Source organism: Cetorhinus maximus, chromosome 17 (assembly GCF_964194155.1).
Source record: "Cetorhinus maximus chromosome 17, sCetMax3.hap1.1, whole genome shotgun sequence".
Taxonomy (NCBI): domain Eukaryota; kingdom Metazoa; phylum Chordata; class Chondrichthyes; order Lamniformes; family Cetorhinidae; genus Cetorhinus; species Cetorhinus maximus.
In genome coordinates, this window is record NC_135895.1 from 57,336,358 (window position 1) to 57,353,803 (window position 17,446).

Sequence of the window (17,446 nt, forward strand, 5' to 3'; positions counted from 1 at the left end):
TTGTAAGGTGGTTAATATGGAATACAAAAGTGGGGAAGTGGTGCCTCATTGTTAGAGAGTCTAGGTCAGATTCCACCAGAGGTGTTGTGTTCAGCTTTGGGCATTGCACTTGGGGAAAAAAATATTGGCCCTGAAGGGTATAATGCAGATTCACTGGAAAGATGCCAGAACTTGACAGGTTAAATAATGCGTAAGAGCAGTGGTATTTCATTTTTATATTCTATATATTTGTCATGAAGAAGCTCAGCTTTGACTGACTCTTAATAACTTGACCTGAGACCTTTAAATGGCAGGGAATAACTAAAAACAGTGTGAAAGGAAATGGCAAACTCATTTTTTATGGTGCACAAAAACCTTGATTTGATGTGTTTTTGACTAGAACAACCAACTGGCCAAGATGACAGTTGTTCAGCAACGGCTATGACCCTTCCAAGTGAATCTATGACCAATATGTACACCATGGGAACACAGAAAGTGCTAGATTACAGGTATGTCATTGAGGAACAAGAATACAATTGGCAAATTGAGATTTCTGCATTTTGTTAATGCAGATTTATTGGTCTGTTCTCCAGCTTGTGCGTCTTTTGGTATATCAGTTAATAGCCAGTTTCTCAGCATAAATTGCGCTTAAATTATTCATATCTTGAGAAATCAGAGTTATGCATCGTAATATTGTTTTAAAACATTTTACTACACTATTTGCATGGTAAAACCTCAAAGCAAATGTAGTACACTTAATCTTTCCAGCACAGAATGCTTCAGAACTTTCCGGATTATGGAATGATGTTAGAATGCCTAACCACAAGTGGGTGAACCAGAAAACACCAAATATGTTAACATTTACTAGAATCATAAAACAATGATAAAACATAAAGCAGTAATAAAAATTGTTTTACTTATCCAAATACTGTATCTTCCATGCTGCCATTATATGAACACAACTTTTGAGTTAAGTATTAATATTTTAATACTGTACTTGATACCTGCTCTGCTTCCTCCAAAACTGTATTTCCAAAAATACTGTGCCCCATAATAAGAAGGTGTTAAGTGTTCTTTAACTTTACTGAGCGCTGCCTTCTCAATTTGTTGCAGCTCCTGAGTAGTCGAGTGGCGAGTCCATAAGTTGCTTGAGTCTGCTTTGGGAGTACAGGCACATGCACAAAGGGGTTCAGGGCCAAGAGGTAGTCCAAGGTGCAAGGGGCCGCAGAAAATGCCACTATCCTGCTGTCAGGTTATACAGGCGGCAAAGCAGCTACCTCAATATGACTGAGGTGCAGTGCCGAAGGAGGCTCCAACTGTCAAGGGAGACAGTTAACTACATCTGTCAGATGATTGGCTCTGAGATGTCTCCTAACTGTGTGGGCGGACACCCCATGCCAGTGGCTCTGAAGGTCGCAGTTGCCCTCAACTTCTATGCCTCTGGTTCCTTCCAAGGCTCCGTGGGTGATCTTTCCAGTGTCTCCCAATCAGCTGTCCACACTTGTGTCAAGCAGGTTACAGACGCTCTGTTCAGATGGGCATTGACTTTCATCCACTTCCGTTGGGACCAGGCAAGTCAGACACAGTGAGCCAGAGGCTTCGCGGCCATTGCTGGCTTCCCCCGTGTCCAGGGTGCAATAGACTGCACACATGTGGCCATCAAGGCGCTAGCAGGTGAGCCCAGTGCCTTCGTCAACAGGAAGGGCTTCCACTCCATGAACGTGTAGATAGTGTGTGATCACAGGATGCTGATTCTACAAGTCTGTGCAAGGTACCAGGCAGCTCCCGTGACACCTTCATCCTCAGACACTCCCATGTGCCGGGGCTCTTCAGTGCTCCGGCTTGGCTTGATGGTTGACTGCTAGGTGACGAGGACTATCCCCTCAGAAGGTGGTTCATGACGCCTCTCCGCCATCCAATATCAGAAGCAGAGCAGCGCTACAATAGGAGCCACGCCTCCACAAGGGCTGTGGTGGAGAGAGCCGTCGGTCTTCTCAAGATGCGCTTACGATTCCCGGGCCACTTAGGGCGCGCTCCAGTACCCCCCAGATCGTGTGTCAGTGATTGTGGTTGCATACTGCGCTCTCTGCAATCTTGCGCTGGAAAGGGGGACGCAGTGGACGATGAAGATGTTGATGCAGTGGCTGCGGCTGCACACGATGAGTCCAGCACTGATTCTGAGGATGAGGAAACACGGGAATGCTGAGTGGCTAAATGCTGAACCGGAACTACACCAAGGAGGCAGGGACACCCGGGAGACTTCAATCCAACGAACCTTCAGCTAGCTCAACACAAATGGATCAGCAGGACCAGCCTTGCCTGGTGCTTCCACATTCGGCACCTAAGGGCTAAATCTGCCAGGTCATCAGCTGCAACTAAGGGCTTTGGACATAAACCTCAATGTCGACTCAAACACTCATGACATTTATCTTAAATATACAAATGCAGAACAAAGGAGCCACCCTCAGCCATGGTAACACATCTGGTTTTAATTTTATATCTCACAAAGTCAAAACAAAACGTTAATCAAGCAGAAAAAAATAATAAGTATCTAATCTCGGGCCAACACAAAAGCACCAGTGAGAAACCCGTGGTGTGCCTAAGGTGCCTTATGCTTTCGTTTACGGGTGCTACGTCTTAGTGCCGCCCCATCGCTCGGAGTGGCATCTGAGACAGCCTGCTGACTCTGCTGTCCTGTTGGCCTCGATGACCTTGGCGGCCGTCCTCTGGCATCTCCCCACTCGTCGCAGATTCACCCGATGAAGCAGTCACTGGGAGAGGGCCGGAGCAGCTGGTGCCCTCATCCGGTGCACCATGAGAGGAGCCTGCAGATATGACAGGCAGCTGCTGCGCCTATGTGAGGTCGCCTCGGACCTCCCTGCTCACCGACGATGGATGGGCAAAGAGCTGGGAAGCTTGAAGTCCACACCATCTCCCACATTGGCACTGACCAGCTGTGGCCACTGGCACTGTGAGGGCTTGCAGGTCCGAGTGTAACCCCAGGAGAACCTGATTGTTCTCCTGGAGGAGCCGCTCCACGAGAGTCGCCACTATCTCCATGGAGGAAGGATGAAGCTCTGCCATGAGGCTCATTGCATCAGGGTTGCTCCGCGTGGACCCCTCCGCCACAGACACCAAGCGAAGCATAGCCTCATGTATCACTTTCAGATGTTCCCGCACACCAGGCCGCATTTCCAGAGCTGCTGCGTCACGGATGACTCCAGAGGCACATCATCAGGCATCGACTGAGCATGTGACTGGTCCCCTGCAGTCCTCCGACTTCTTGCGCCATCAGCACTCTCTGTCTCTGCCAGCTCCTCCAGCGATTGTGAAGTGCCCTCTCCACTGTGCCCTGGGACACTAGCCGATGTTGCAATGCCCACCAAGGTGCTAGTATCTGCGCTGGCAGATACGGTGTAGCACAGGTGACACTTGAGGGCCCTCAGGTGTGAGAGGGGGGCATCTGCAATGGGCATCTACAATTCCTCCTGACGGCCATGCTCTGATGATGCTGAAATTAACAACAGGGACAGTGGATCAGTTAGCGTCCACACAGTGACACACTTCATCCCTTTCCCCATGGCTCATTATGCGCTCAACCTTCCAGAACCTATGGACACGAATATTGGTGGGGTGGCAAATAGGAGGATACCCTTACATTACAGGTGGATGTAGACAGGCTGGTCAGCTGGCCTAAGGAATGCCAAATGGAATGTTATGTGGATAAGTGTGAGGTGATGCACTTGGGCAGGACAAACAAGGCATGGGAATACACGAGGAATGGTAGGACCGTGGAAAGTAAGGAGGATTAGACGGACCTTGCTGTGCATGTCGACAGGCCCCTTAAGGTAGCAGGACAGGTACATAAGGTGCTTAAGGTAAATGCCATACTTGCCTTTATTAGCCGAGGAATAGAAGATAGGAACAGGGAGGTAATGTTCCCAAGTGCAGAAAATGCTGCCTAGGCTACAGCTATAGTTCTGCGTGCAGTTGTGAAATGCGCTTGATGGGAGGGATGTGATTGGAGTGGAGAGAGTGCAGGGGTCATTGACCAGGATGCTGGCTGAGCTGGAGAGTTTGAATTATGAGGAGACATAGCATAGACTGGGGTTATTTTCCCTGGAGCAGAGGAGATTGAGGGGTGACATTATTGAGGTTTATAAAACTATGAGGGGCATAGATAGAGTCGACAGAAAGGAACTTTTCCCCTCGGCAGCGGGATGAGTAACCAGGCGGCATAGATTTAAGGTAAGGGGCATGAGGTTGACAGGTGATGTGATGAACAACTTTTGCTCACAGTGTGTTGAGAATGTGGAACGCACTGCCTGAAAGGGTGGTGGACGCAGAAACCCTCCTAACATGTAATAAGTATTTGGCTGTGCAGTTGTGATGCCATGGCATACAAGGCCATGGGGATAGTGCTGGGAAATGGGATAAGGAGACTTTGGAAGGTGTTTGACGCACGCATCTTCGAAGGGCCGAGGGGCCTTTTTCTATGATCCACACCTCTGACTCTATCACTCTGTGACCAAGCAATGTTGCAACAATAACAAATCAAACAATCATCAGTGCTATGGATGTTGGGAGGATATAGCGGATCTCACTATTGGCCTCAAATACCTGCCTGTTCCACCCCAGCCTCGCCAACACCAGTTGACCCGGGCACATGGCGCTTCTCAAGCTCCAGGGCCTCCTGTTCAAAGCAGCTTAGCATCATCAGTGGACCTGGCCACCTCCAATCCTCAAATTCTCAGACACATTGTGAGCATCCTTCTCCCGAAAAACAGAGAAGACCATTCATTGCGGCAATTTGCACATGGACTCTGCACGAGCACACCACACCCCAACCACAGTGGCCTATATCAGGCCTCCAGTGCCTCCTCTCCCCGCTACTGCTGATCAGTCACACAAAGATAGTACGCCTGCTCCCAACTGCCCCTCCCTAATGGCCACCTTGGACACATTCTGCATACATCACTTTAGGAAACCCACGGTCTTTGCTCCTATAGCAAGGAGGCACAACTACGTGCAGCGTTAATGGCAGCAGATGGTTCTTGGCCACGACACCTTGAGGCTCCCCTTCCACAATCTCATCACCGTGAATATGACATGTGTTGGAGTTCTGAGTATGCACATAGCTGCATCTCCTGCAGGTTGCCCCCGGGCTAGTCATGTGCAACTAAGAGCAAAACATGGTACGGGGGAGAACTCATCTCCTCATGAACCACTCGGGCTGATCTAAGCATGGGCACTATCTGCTTGCCCACCCAGTGTACGAGAAATGCCCAACATGATTCAATGCAGTCATGACAGTAAGACTTGGGGATGGGGGGCCTCAAAGGCTAAGGCTACCTGCTGGGTTAAAGAGCGCAACAAATCGTTGAAGCGCTTACAGCACTGGATCCAGGTGCATCGCACCACATCATGGGAGCTCACCACCTCTGCTACCTCCTCCCAGGCACGTTTGGTCATGTGGGGGGGCCTCCTCCTCCCATCCTGGGGGACCAACACCTCTGAGAGCCCCATTTTAATTTCAGGTGTCCTGTCCTTATTTATTTTTTATATAATAGTGACAAAAATCACTATTTTGAAAAGCTGAGGAGTAATGTTTGGTGCAGCATAGGAGTTTCAGTGCAATACAGGGTGCAGAGCTCAGGAAAACAAAACTGAGGGTCCTCAGATCCACTACTGGCTGGAGGGTACAATTCTGTGTGACATGTTTACAAATTGATTTCCATTATAAATGTGGACATAGGACTTTAAACTTTCAAAAAACTGCCATAAAGAGATACAAAGGCTGGAGTCTTCCAGCCCTCCCCCACCCCGTGGCAGGTTCACCTGCGTTGCAGCTGGCGAGCCATTGAAATCTCTGTTCACATTGGCGGGACCAGAAGATCCCGCCGGCATGAGGGGTTAGAAAATTCCAGCCAAGATTATTACTATATTAGCTAGATATATGGAACAAAAATAGCCATTTGGTAAGCAGTTAACTAGGTACATAGCTGGCAAAAAACATTGGTTGTCAGAGATACTAATTGAATTTTGATATTATTAATTGGTTTGAAATTAAACTGTAGATGCAGATGAAGTACAAGTGAAGCTGCACAGGTATTCAGAGGAGATTATATTTTGTTGAAGATGACCATTATTTTTCTCCAATTTACTCCCTTCATCTTCCCAAGGTGCAGGCTTTTGGTGAGTTACAGCTCAAATATTATCAATATTAACCTCATTCCCATTCACTATTCTTCACATGAGCCTAGACATTGAGGGGCGACAGGTTGAAAGCAAAGCAGCAATGACAGGACATGCAATTAAACATGGAAAAATTAGCATGGGAGGATGCTTTTGGGGACCAATTTTCTGTTTGGGATCTTTAGATTAGTTAGTCTCTATAAGTGTGTATGATATTGGGTAGAGCATTTGCCTGTAAGCCTTTGGGGAAGGTGACCTTTCTAATGCTCTACTCAAAATCAGGAACATGTCCAATATGTCTTCCCTCTTCTGCCAATGCTACTCTTGAAGTAATCCAGAAGATATGTAATCAGAGCCCAGTGTGACTCCATGGCCAGAATTTTTGGTTTGGCGAGCGGGGGTGGGGCCTACCCGCTGAGGCGTAAAATGAGGCGGAGTGACATCGGGTGTGCGTCCTGACATCACCGTGTGTAATTTAGATTTTCAGTTCGGGTGGCACACAGCGGAGTCGGCTGCACGCCCGTCGAACTGTCAAAGGCCTATTAAGGCCATTTAAAAACTAATTAAAGCAATAAACTGAGCTGCCCATCCAACCTTAAGGTTGGCAGGCAGGTGAAGAGCCCAGGCGGCCTTTGCATTTTTCATGAAACCTCATCCACAGGCGGGATGAGGTTTCATGAAGTGTTTATAAATTGAATAAAAATTTTTATAAGAATTCATTGACATGTCCCAGCTCATATCACATGAGGGGACATGTCTTTAATTTTTTTCTTTTCTTATTTACCATTTACCTTTTTAAAACTTAAAATATGCAAAAGAGTGCAGGCCCCGACTCGGGGCACTGATCGGTTTCGTGCCCGCCCCCGCACAACCCCCCTGACTGGAGGAAAATTCTCCCCCATAATCTGAGGGAATGCAGCACTTTGGTGCCTCCTCTTGCAATCGTGTGGCTGAAACTGTTTCTCATTGCATGGAAGATAAGTGTAAACCCAATAATATGCTATGCTTTTCCAGATATTGTACTTTATCAATATCATTCAAATCCTGAGATGTGGACTAGTAAATGTTAGTAACTTTAATGTGTATTTTTTTGAGGCAGACCCTAACTAAAACAGAAACAGAGCTGAAAACAAAACAGAAAGGGAAACAGAACAGGTAAACATTGAAAGGAAACTGACCCTCCCAGTTTCTAATAGAGAAAACAAACTTGAGGTTTGGCAACCAAAACTTCTGGCAAACGGAATTGGTTGAAAGATATAAAAGGACACAGATCAGCCCAAGCTGGGCAGTAGCAGTTGTTGAGTCCAGCGATGAAGAACAAGCAAGTTGAAGAAGACTAAGTCCAGATCCAGAAGCTGAGAATAAGTTGCTGCAGCTGTTTCTGTTACTGGTATATAACATAGGTGGATCTTTCCCATTCAGACCAAGCTGAGCAGATTCTGCAGACATGTATATTTGTGGTGAAGACCTTGCCTATGGAACCCAGGTTGGTTGTGCACTGCTGTTGGCTGGGGATCAGACTAGCGCCTAGAAGGATAGGAGCAGCAATTCTTCATGAGGAAGACAGAGTTTGAAGGACTTTGTGACTGAGTGTGATCACTGAAATCTGATTGGACTGCTGAGCCAGTAAGATCTGTCTTAGTTAAATGGCATCTGCCATTTAACATGCCATTTGTAGTTTATATTGGACTATGATTTGTCTGTTAATTCATGTTTAACTCTTGTTAATTCTGGATATTAGAGCATAGGATAGATAATATTTAGGTTTTGCTTTGTTGACTCATATAGTAAAAATTATTATGTTTTAAATTAGAGTATTGTGGCTTAGTTCTTTTACAGTATCACAGTGTCTTTATGGTGCAGAAGGACGCCTTTCGGCCCATCGAGTCTAGACTGGCTCTCTGAAAGAGCATTCCACCTAGTCCTACTCCCTTGCCTTATCCCTGTAACTTGCACATTCTCTCTTTTCAGGTAGCAATCCAATTCCCTTTTGAAAACCTCAATCAAACCTGCCTCCATCACCCTTTCAGGAAATTTGTTTCAGACTCCAGCCAGCCTCTGGGTGAAAAAACTTTTCCTCATGTACTCCTTTTGCCAATTGTTTTGAATCTGTGCCCTCTATTTCTTGATGTTCCCTTGAGAGTGGGAGCAGTTTTTCACTATTTACCCTGTCTATACCCCTCAGGATCTTGAATGCCTCTATCAAGTCTCCTCTCGGCTGCCTTTTAGTAGATAACCGGGATTTCGTATTTCTTGTTTTTTAAAAAAGTTACTGGTTTCTATTGAGATCATAACACTTCTTTAATGAACATTGTCTTTGAGTGCTTTGAAAGTTTACATTCAGAAAAATCTGAGCAACAAGTTTCCATAAATTCAGATTTAATAGGCAAAATGGCTCCACCAGTGTTCCCCTGACTTAAACTGCAATGACATGAGCTTTTAAACTAGAGGATTAGCATAATAGTTAAAGAGCAGAGTTGTACTGCACTTGATGCAACTCAGAATGAGGTGAGATAGCACCCTGGAGAGGGCTTGACACCTCATGGGCTGAATTTGTAGAATGGTGGGAACACGTCCCCGCCAACTCCGAGAGCCCCGCTGCTATTTTATGCTCTAACGAGCATTGATTGGCATAAGGCAGGACTTTTGCCCCTCAGTCAGAGGAAGTCTCCCCAGCCCCTCCAAAACCAGTGCTGCAGTGCCCAGAAGAGGCACCGCACGGAGCTTCCAGGGCCTAAGTCCAGGGAACCGGAGACCCAGGTAAGTGTCAGGGTAGGGAGGCATGGGGGGGCTGCAAGGGGGGAAATCAAGTTCTTGAGGGATAGGCTGGAGGTGAGGGAGGTCCAGAGGTCACTGGGCCTTAAGGGGCTGGCGTCCCCAGTCAAAAGGGGGCTTCTGATGGAGGTGCCCCTCCCCTCCCCCTTTCCCGCCCGAGATCGACCTTTCTTCGTTTCTGTCTTTCCACCCCTGAGGTGTCATCCACCCGCCAGCCTAAAAATTGAGGCTGGGGGTGCGAAACGGTCTTTAATTGGCCAGTTAAGGGCCTCAATTGGGGCAAGGGGCTTCCTGTCCGAGGCCCAACCCGCCCCAGGGTAAAATTGCTATGAGGTTGGGGCAGGTGGGAACCTGGAAGGAATCACGTCCATGCAATTTCATGCTCCCCCCACCCCTCCTCAGAACCCGCCTGGGGTGGGGTGGGTGGGGAGCTTAACATTCTGGCCCATGTTTTCAGTGTACTGCCTAGTCTCCTCAGAGATATACAGTCACTTTATGCTCTCCAATCTTCCTTAACAAATTTCCCTGGTATTTGAGAATATACATGTGTTTTGACAGTTGGCTCTATCATTAGAAAGCTTTAATTTATAAGCTAGAAGCATGCAAATTAAGCTTTACACATTGTATACAATTGCTTTAATTGTATACAAATATATATTTCAGTAAAAATTTTAGAATTTTGCCTCGTAACTTAAATTCAGAAGTAAATTAAACATTTTGTTTTTACCTGATCTAGTGACAGGAAAGCCATTGTTGTTCCTGATGAAGTATTTGATGCCCCTGATAGAATTCCCATCACTACTGTGAACTTGAGTAAGAACTTGCTCACTGGAGTCCCTTCTAGGTATGTGCAATATGCCTACAGCAATGTGATTTTGTTTTTGTGGTTTAATAAACAGTCGTCAGCGAAATTTAAAAAAAAACATTTTTGACGAGCTTAGTCTGAATAGTGTTTGGACATTACAGAGAAGGAAATCAGGTTTAAAAGTATGCTTTTCAGTACTAAAAGAGCATTTAATGGGTAGAACCGATTGACAAGTGAAAAGAAAATGATGTATCCTTTCAGTAGCTAGCATTGCTGATACTCAGGTTTTGTTTTGCGCTCAGCCAAATGGGAAAAATGCATTTTGGAACATTTTTTGTAAAATTTAGGTGAATCAGAATTTCTGAGTTGAAATTTTTTCTCTGCAAACTGTTGCTCTTAATTTGAGTGCTGGGGTAATTTACTGAAGATACCTTTTTGCATAAATAACTAATATTTTGATTTCAAATTTTCTTTAGCTTTACCATCCAGCACCGAATCGAAATAGAACTTATCCTTGTGTTAATGTATAAGTAATGCATTAAACCCCAGCACGTCACAAGATTATCCATTAATATTTGTTGAGAACCATTCCTTAGTATGTATTAATCTCTTTAATATGCAAGCTGATGTCCTGTGGAATTGTTCATGATGAATCAGAGTCTTTATAAGAACGGGATTGTTCTGTCTGTTTTTATCAAGAATGCTAATTGTGGCAACCCTGGGATTTAGGAGCAGTGGAAAGACAATCTGAGCTGTGCAACGCAGGAAAATGGAGTCTTGGGGCCTGACAGTACTCTAAGGAGGCCCTGGGATCTGTATCCTGTGTATTCCTTCCTCCCTTTGCTTGACCATTGACAACTGTACCTTCAGTTCCCTCCCACCTCATGGAATTCTCCTCAGGAACTACTCTTCATCTCACTCTTTTAAAGCACTCCTTGACCAAAATTTTGGTCACCTCTTCTAATCTTTACTTGAAAACTGTTTTCTTTACTATAGAACATAAGAAATAGGAGCAGGAGTAGGTCATTCGATCCCTTGTGCCTACACTGACATTCAAAAATATCATTGCCTGAACTTCACTTTCCTGCCTGTCCCCATAACCCTTGACTCCCTTGTCAATCAAAAGTTTGTCTAACTCAGCCTTGAACATATTCAATGACCCAGCCTCCATTGGTCTCTCAGGAAGAGAATTCTAGAGATTAATAGCCCTCTTGAGAGAAGAAATTCCTCATCTCCATCTTAAGTGAGAGACCGCTTATTTTGAACCTCTGTCCCTTAGTTCTAGATACCTCCACGAGGCGAAACATCCTCTCAGCATCTACCCTGTAAATTGCCCCCGTCTCCCCAGAATCTTATGTCTCAATAAGATCACTTTCATTCTTCTAAACTCCAATGACTATAATCCTAACCTGATCAACCTTTCATCATAAGACAAGCCCTTCATCCCAGGAATCAGCCTAGTGAACCTTCTCTCAACTGCCTCCAATCCAAATATGTCACTCCGTAAGTAGGGTGACCAAAACTGTACACAGTCCTCTAGTTGTGGTCTCACCAATGCCTTGTATTTTGTAGCAAGACTTTTCCTCCTTGCAATATAGGTCAACATTTTATCTGCCTTATTAATTTCTTGCTGTACCTACATACTGACTCTGATTCATGTACGAGGGCTCCCAGGTTTCCCTGTACTGTAGCATTCTACAATCTCTCTCCATTTAAATTATACTCTGCTTTTGTATTCTTCCTGCCAAAGTGGACAACAGCACATTTTCTCACATTGTGCTCCATCTGCCAAATTTTGCCTGCTCACTTAACCTATCTATATCCCTTTGCAGACCCTTTGTATCCTTCTTACAACTTGGTTTCCTACTTATTTATATCGTCAGCAAATTTGGTTACAGTACAGTCTGTTTCTTCATCCAAGTCATTAATATAGATTTTAAATAGTTGAGGCCCTAGCACTGATCCCTATGGATTAGTTACAGTTTGCCAACCTGAAAATGACCCATTTATCCACCTCTCTGTTCCCTGTTAATTAGCCAGTCATCCATCCGTGCTAATATATCACTCCTAACTCCATATGCTCTTATCTTTTGTAATAGCCTTTTATGCGGCACCTTATTGAATGTTTTTTGGAAATCCAAATGCACTACACTTATTGGTTCCTCTTTAGCCATCCTGTTTGTTACATCCTCAAAGATTTGTAATGAATTTGTCAAACACAACTTTCTTTCATGAGACAATGTTGACTCTGCCTGATTATATTATGATTTTCTAAATGTCTTGCTGCTACCTATTTAATAATGGATTCTAGCATTTTCCCAATGACAGACATTAGGCTAACTGGCCTAGTTTCTTGCTTTCTGCCTCCCTTGAACAGAGGCCAGTGGAACATTGAGACAATTTTCAATGCTAAAGATGCAATATAAATGCAAGCTGCTGCCACTTCTGTTAGCAGACCAGAAAATGTTCTATTTGATTCTGCTATCTCCATAAATTTGTTTATTGATGACCTAAAAAAATTGGTAGTTACTTCTTAGCATACACATAACAGGAGCATATTAAATAGCTGCAGCAACAGGCTCTGCATAAATGTTCTTCAATTTTCATTTTGTCTTAAAGAAAGAGTAGATCATTTTTAAAATTCATTGCAGCTATGAGGAAAGATTGAGTAGGCCAGGGTTGTTTTCCTTAGAACAGAGGGAGGTGAGGGGTGACTTGATTGAGGTGTACAAAATTATGAGGGGTCTAGATAGAGTAGACAGGAAAGTTTTGTTTCGCCTAACGGAGAAGTCAATTACAGATTTAAGGTGATTGGTAGAAAGATTATAGGGGATATTAGGAAAATCGTTTTCACCCATAGGGTGGTAGGTGGCTGGAATTAGCTGCTTGGATTGGTGGTTGAGGCAGAAACCTTCAGTTTATTTAAAAAGTACCTGGATCTGCACCTGAAGTGCTGTAACCTGCAAGGCTTTGGACCAGGTGCTGGAAGGTGGGATTAGAATGGGTGCTAGCTTTTTCAGCTGGCGCAGACACAATGGGCTGAATAGCTTCTTTCTTTGCCGTAACTTTTCTATGGTTCGATGAGATTGTGAACATCACTGGTAAGGCCAGCATTTATTTCATATCCCTGATTGCCCTTGAGAAAGTGATGGTGAGCTGCCTTCTTGAATAGCTGCATATGGTGTAGGTACACCCATTGTGCAGTTATGGAGGGGGTTCCAGGATTTTGACCCAACAACAATGAAGTAACAGCGATACAGTTCCAAATCAGGATGGTGTGGCTTGGAGAGGAACTTGCAAGGAGTAGAAATTCTAAAGAAAGGGTAATCAATTTGAAACATTAACATTGTTTCTTTCTCCACGAATATTCTAATGCTCGACTAGGCAGCCTCGCATTCTGCACCCTCCATGAACTTCAGCTCATACAAAAAGTTCTGCAGACTGGAACTAACTAGGGATAAAGCTATTTTAGATCTAGCATTGTTTAATGAGGCAGAGTTAATTAGTAATCTCATAGCAAAAAATCTGCTGGGAAAAAGTGATCATAATGTAATTGAATTCCATATTAAGTTTGACATATTCCAGTCCCAAACAAGAATCTTAACCTTAAACAAAGCCGATTGCATAGATATGAGGGAGAGCTAGTTAAGATTGATTTGGGTAAGTAAACTAAAAGGTATGGTGGTAAAAAAATTGTGGAAAACATTTAAAGAAACAATTTCAAATGTTCAACAAAAAGAAACGCATTAAAAAACAAAAACTCAGCAAGAAAAACCCATCTGTGGCTTACTCAGGAAGTTAAGGATAATATTAGATTAAAAGAAGAGACTTATAATGTTGTAAAGGATAGTAGTAAGCCTGAGGATTGGGAATGTTTTAGAAACCAGCCAAGAGCAACCAAAAAGTTGATAAAAAGGGGGAAAAATAGCATATGAGAGAAAACTAGCCAAGAATATTTAAAAATTGTAAGAGCTTTTACAAGTATATAAAAAGAATGAGAGTAACTAAATTAAATAAAAACAAAGTGCTGGAAATATTCAGCAGGTTTGATAGCATCTATGGAGAAAGAAACAGTTAACGTTTTGAGTTGAATATAACTCTTCTTCAGAACTTCTTCAGACTAGCTCTGAAGAAGTGTCATATTCGACTCGAAACGTTAACTCTGTTTCTCTCTCCACAGACACTGCCAGACCTGCTGAGTATTTCCAGCACTTTGTTTTTATTTCTGATTTCCAGCATCTACAGTATTTTGCTTTTATTTTAGTAGTAACTAAAGTACATGTTGGTCCCTTAGATGCAGAGACAGGAAAAATTATTTTGAGGAATGAGGAAATGGCAGAGATATTGAACAAATATCTTGTGTCTGTCTTCACAGTCGAAGATGCAAATTAATACCAGAAATGGAGGGTAATTAAGGGGCTAATAAGAATGAGGAATTTTAGGTCAGTAATATCAGCAGAGAAAAAGTATTAGCGGAACTTGAAGAATTAAAATCCGACAAATCCCCAGGAGCTGATAGCCTCGGTCCTAGGTTTAGAAAGAGATAGCTGTAGCTTAGTGGATCCGTTGGTTCTGGTTTTCCAAAATTCCCAAGATTCTGGAATGGTTCTAGCGGATTGGAAGTTGGTAAATGTAACACCGCTATTCCAGAAAGGAGGAAAAGAGAAAACACGGAACTAGAGGCCAATTAGCCTGACATCAGTCATTGGGGAAATTGCTGGAATCTATTATTAAAGTAGTCTTAACAATGAATTTAAAAATCGTAACATGATCAGACAAAGTCAGCTTGGTTTTCAAATAGGGAAATCATGTTTGACAAATTATTAGAGTTTTTTGAGGATGTAACCATTAGAGTAGATGAAAGAGAACCAGTAGATGTAATATACTTAGATTTCTAAAAGGTATTTGATAAAGTTATGCACAGAAGGTTAAAACACAAGATAAAGGTTCATAGAGTTGGGGGATAATGTATTAACATGGATAGAAGATTGGTTAATAGACGCAAAGCAAAGGGCATTTTCAAGTTGGCAGTGCCGCAAGGATCAGTGCTGGGTCCTCAGCTATTTACAATCTATATTAAGGACCAAGACAAACAGACTGAGAGTAATCTATCAAAGTTTGATGATACAAGGCTAGTTGGGAATGAGGAGCTAGGTGAGGAGGACACAAAGAGGCTGCAAAGAGATATATAGATGTGTTAAGTGAGTGGGCAACAAGGTGGCAGATGGAGTATAATGTGAGAAGTGTGATGTTATTTACTTTGGTCATAAGAACAGAAAAGCAGAATATTTTTCAATAAGGTGTGAAACTTCTAAATGTTGAGGTTCAAAGGGATTTTGGTGTACTTGTAGAATTCTTATCAGAATCGCAGGAAGTTAGCATGTAGGTACAGCAAGCAATTAGGTACGCAAATAGCATGTCGGCCATTTTTGCAAGAGGTTAAAGTACAAGAATAAGGAAGTCTTGCTCCAGTTGTGCAGGACTTCAATGAGACCACACCTGAAGTACTTTGCGCAGTTTTGGTCTCAATATTTAAGGAGGCATATACTTGTATTGGAGGTGGTACAGCAAAGGTTCACTAGATTGTTTCCTGGGATAGGAGTGTTTTCCTATGATGAGAGGCTAAGTAAATCCCAGGAGTTTAGAAGAAGAAGAGGCTATCTCATTGAACCAAATAAGATTCTGAAAGGGTTTGACAGGGTAAACACAGAGTTTGTCCCTGGTTAGGAATCCAGAACATGGGATCACAGTCTCATGAGAAGGGGCCGATCATTTAGGACTGAGATGCAGTGAAATTTCTTCATTCAAAGGTTGTGAATCTTTGGAATTCTCTACCCTAGAGGGTTGTGCATGCTGCATCGTTGAATATATTTAAGGCTGAAATAGACTGATTTTTGGGGGCTCAGAATCAAAGGATATGGGGAACCGGCAGAAAAGTGGAGTTAAGGTTGAAGATCAGCCATGATCATATTGAAGGACGGAGAAGGCTCGAGGGGCCAAATTATCTATTCCTGCTCCTATTTCTTATGTTCTCTATCCTGTTTCGTATCAAATCTCATTCACCCATCAACATTGCCCATGTTGATTTTCATTGCTTTTCTTCCTTCCAATGTCCCAAGTTCAAAAATACTCATTCTGATTTAAATCTCTTCATTCCCTCACCCCTCCCTATCACAATAACGTCTTTCCAGTTCTATAAAATTTTTGAATCTTGCATTCCTCTGATCTTGTGCAGCCTTTGACTCTGGATTTTCTGTCTTTCCACTACACCACCCCTTCTTTTAAAACGTTTCATAAAGCCCAACTCTTTAAATTTGCTCTTTGGTCACTATATTAATAGCTCCTTTGTTTTGGCTTTTTTTTTGCTTATGTCTCAATGAAATGCCTTGAGATGTTTCTTCTGTTATAGGTGCTTTTTTAAAACAATGTATCAATGTTCAAATACTTAATGGTAAAGGAAAAGCAAGATTAATAAACATATTTCAGCTCCCCTATTGTTGAATAAATTTATCCAGCACTAACCAACCCATTGAATGTTATAGGGTTAATACCTAGTGTTTAACTAACCTCAAAGTGCAGTGGTACATAGAACCAGAGAAAAGTTACGGCACAGAAAGAGGCCATTCAGCCCAGCTTGTCTGCCGGCCGAAAATTAAAAAACTAGCTGCCCATTCTAATCCCACCTTCCAGCCCCCGGTCCGTAGTATTGCAGGTTACAGCACTTTAGGTGCAGATCCGGGCACCTTTTAAAAGAGTTGAGGTTTCTGTCTCCACCACCAAACCAGGCAGCAAATTCCAAACACCCACCACCCTCTGGGTGAAGTTTTTCTCATATCCCCTCCAATACATGATTGACCATAGGACTGCTGGGTTAGGGAGTTGATAATGGATTACTTAGGATGCACACCACAGAAACAGGCCATTCAGCCCAACCAGTCTATGTTGGTGTTTATGCTCTAGTCAAGCCTCCTCCTACCTTTTCTCATCTAAGTCTACCATCGTAACCATCTATTTTCCTCTCCCTCATATGCTTGTATAGTTTTCCCGTTAAATACATCTAAACTATTGGCTTCAACCACGCCTGTGGTTACGAGTTCCAAATTCATACCATTCTTTGGGTGAAGAAGTTTAACGTTCCCTTCTGCCATCAAATAATTACACATGAATAACAGCCACTTCAAAAGTATTGATCATGATTAGGGTGAGAAAGAGAAGAAAAATAGGTTGATTCCATTTAGTGCAACAAAAATTAAATATGAAAATTAGTCAAAGCATGTTGGTTTTTTTTAATGAAGATACTGAGATGATGCCTAAAATATTATCTTATTGTACAGGATTTCAGAACTTAAGGCCACAGTGACTGATGTAAATCTTGGCTTCAACAAGCTTAGTTCTGTTTCCTTAGAGCTTTGCACACTGGAGCACCTGATTCATCTGGATCTTAGGTATGCTAGATTCTTGCAAATTGTTTTTGTTTTTGTTACCATTTTCATTTGTAACTTTGGGGCTAAATAATACATCCTTTTCATTGGAGATGAGCTCTCCATTTCTTTGCTTCCCTCAGCACGGAGGCCAAAACTACACATGTGCCAATTCTGCTGGAAACATGCTAGAGTAATGAAGGAAGACTTAAAATCATCATCTAGGATAATCCCATCATGCATGATAAAAATTACACTCATTGTAGGTGAA

At 43.1% G+C, this 17,446-nt stretch overlaps 1 protein-coding gene across 1 annotated transcript in view; it reads left to right on the plus strand.

Moving 5' to 3' along the window:
• Positions 1–17,446, plus strand: part of lrrc40 (leucine rich repeat containing 40) — an 87,585-nt gene that overhangs the window by 52,875 nt on the left and 17,264 nt on the right. Inside the window, exons 10-12 of the mRNA XM_078561255.1 lie at positions 380–488; positions 9,686–9,793; positions 17,089–17,199. Of these exons, the coding sequence (XP_078417381.1) occupies positions 380–488; positions 9,686–9,793; positions 17,089–17,199 (328 nt within the window). The remainder of the gene's footprint in view (positions 1–379; positions 489–9,685; positions 9,794–17,088; positions 17,200–17,446) is intronic.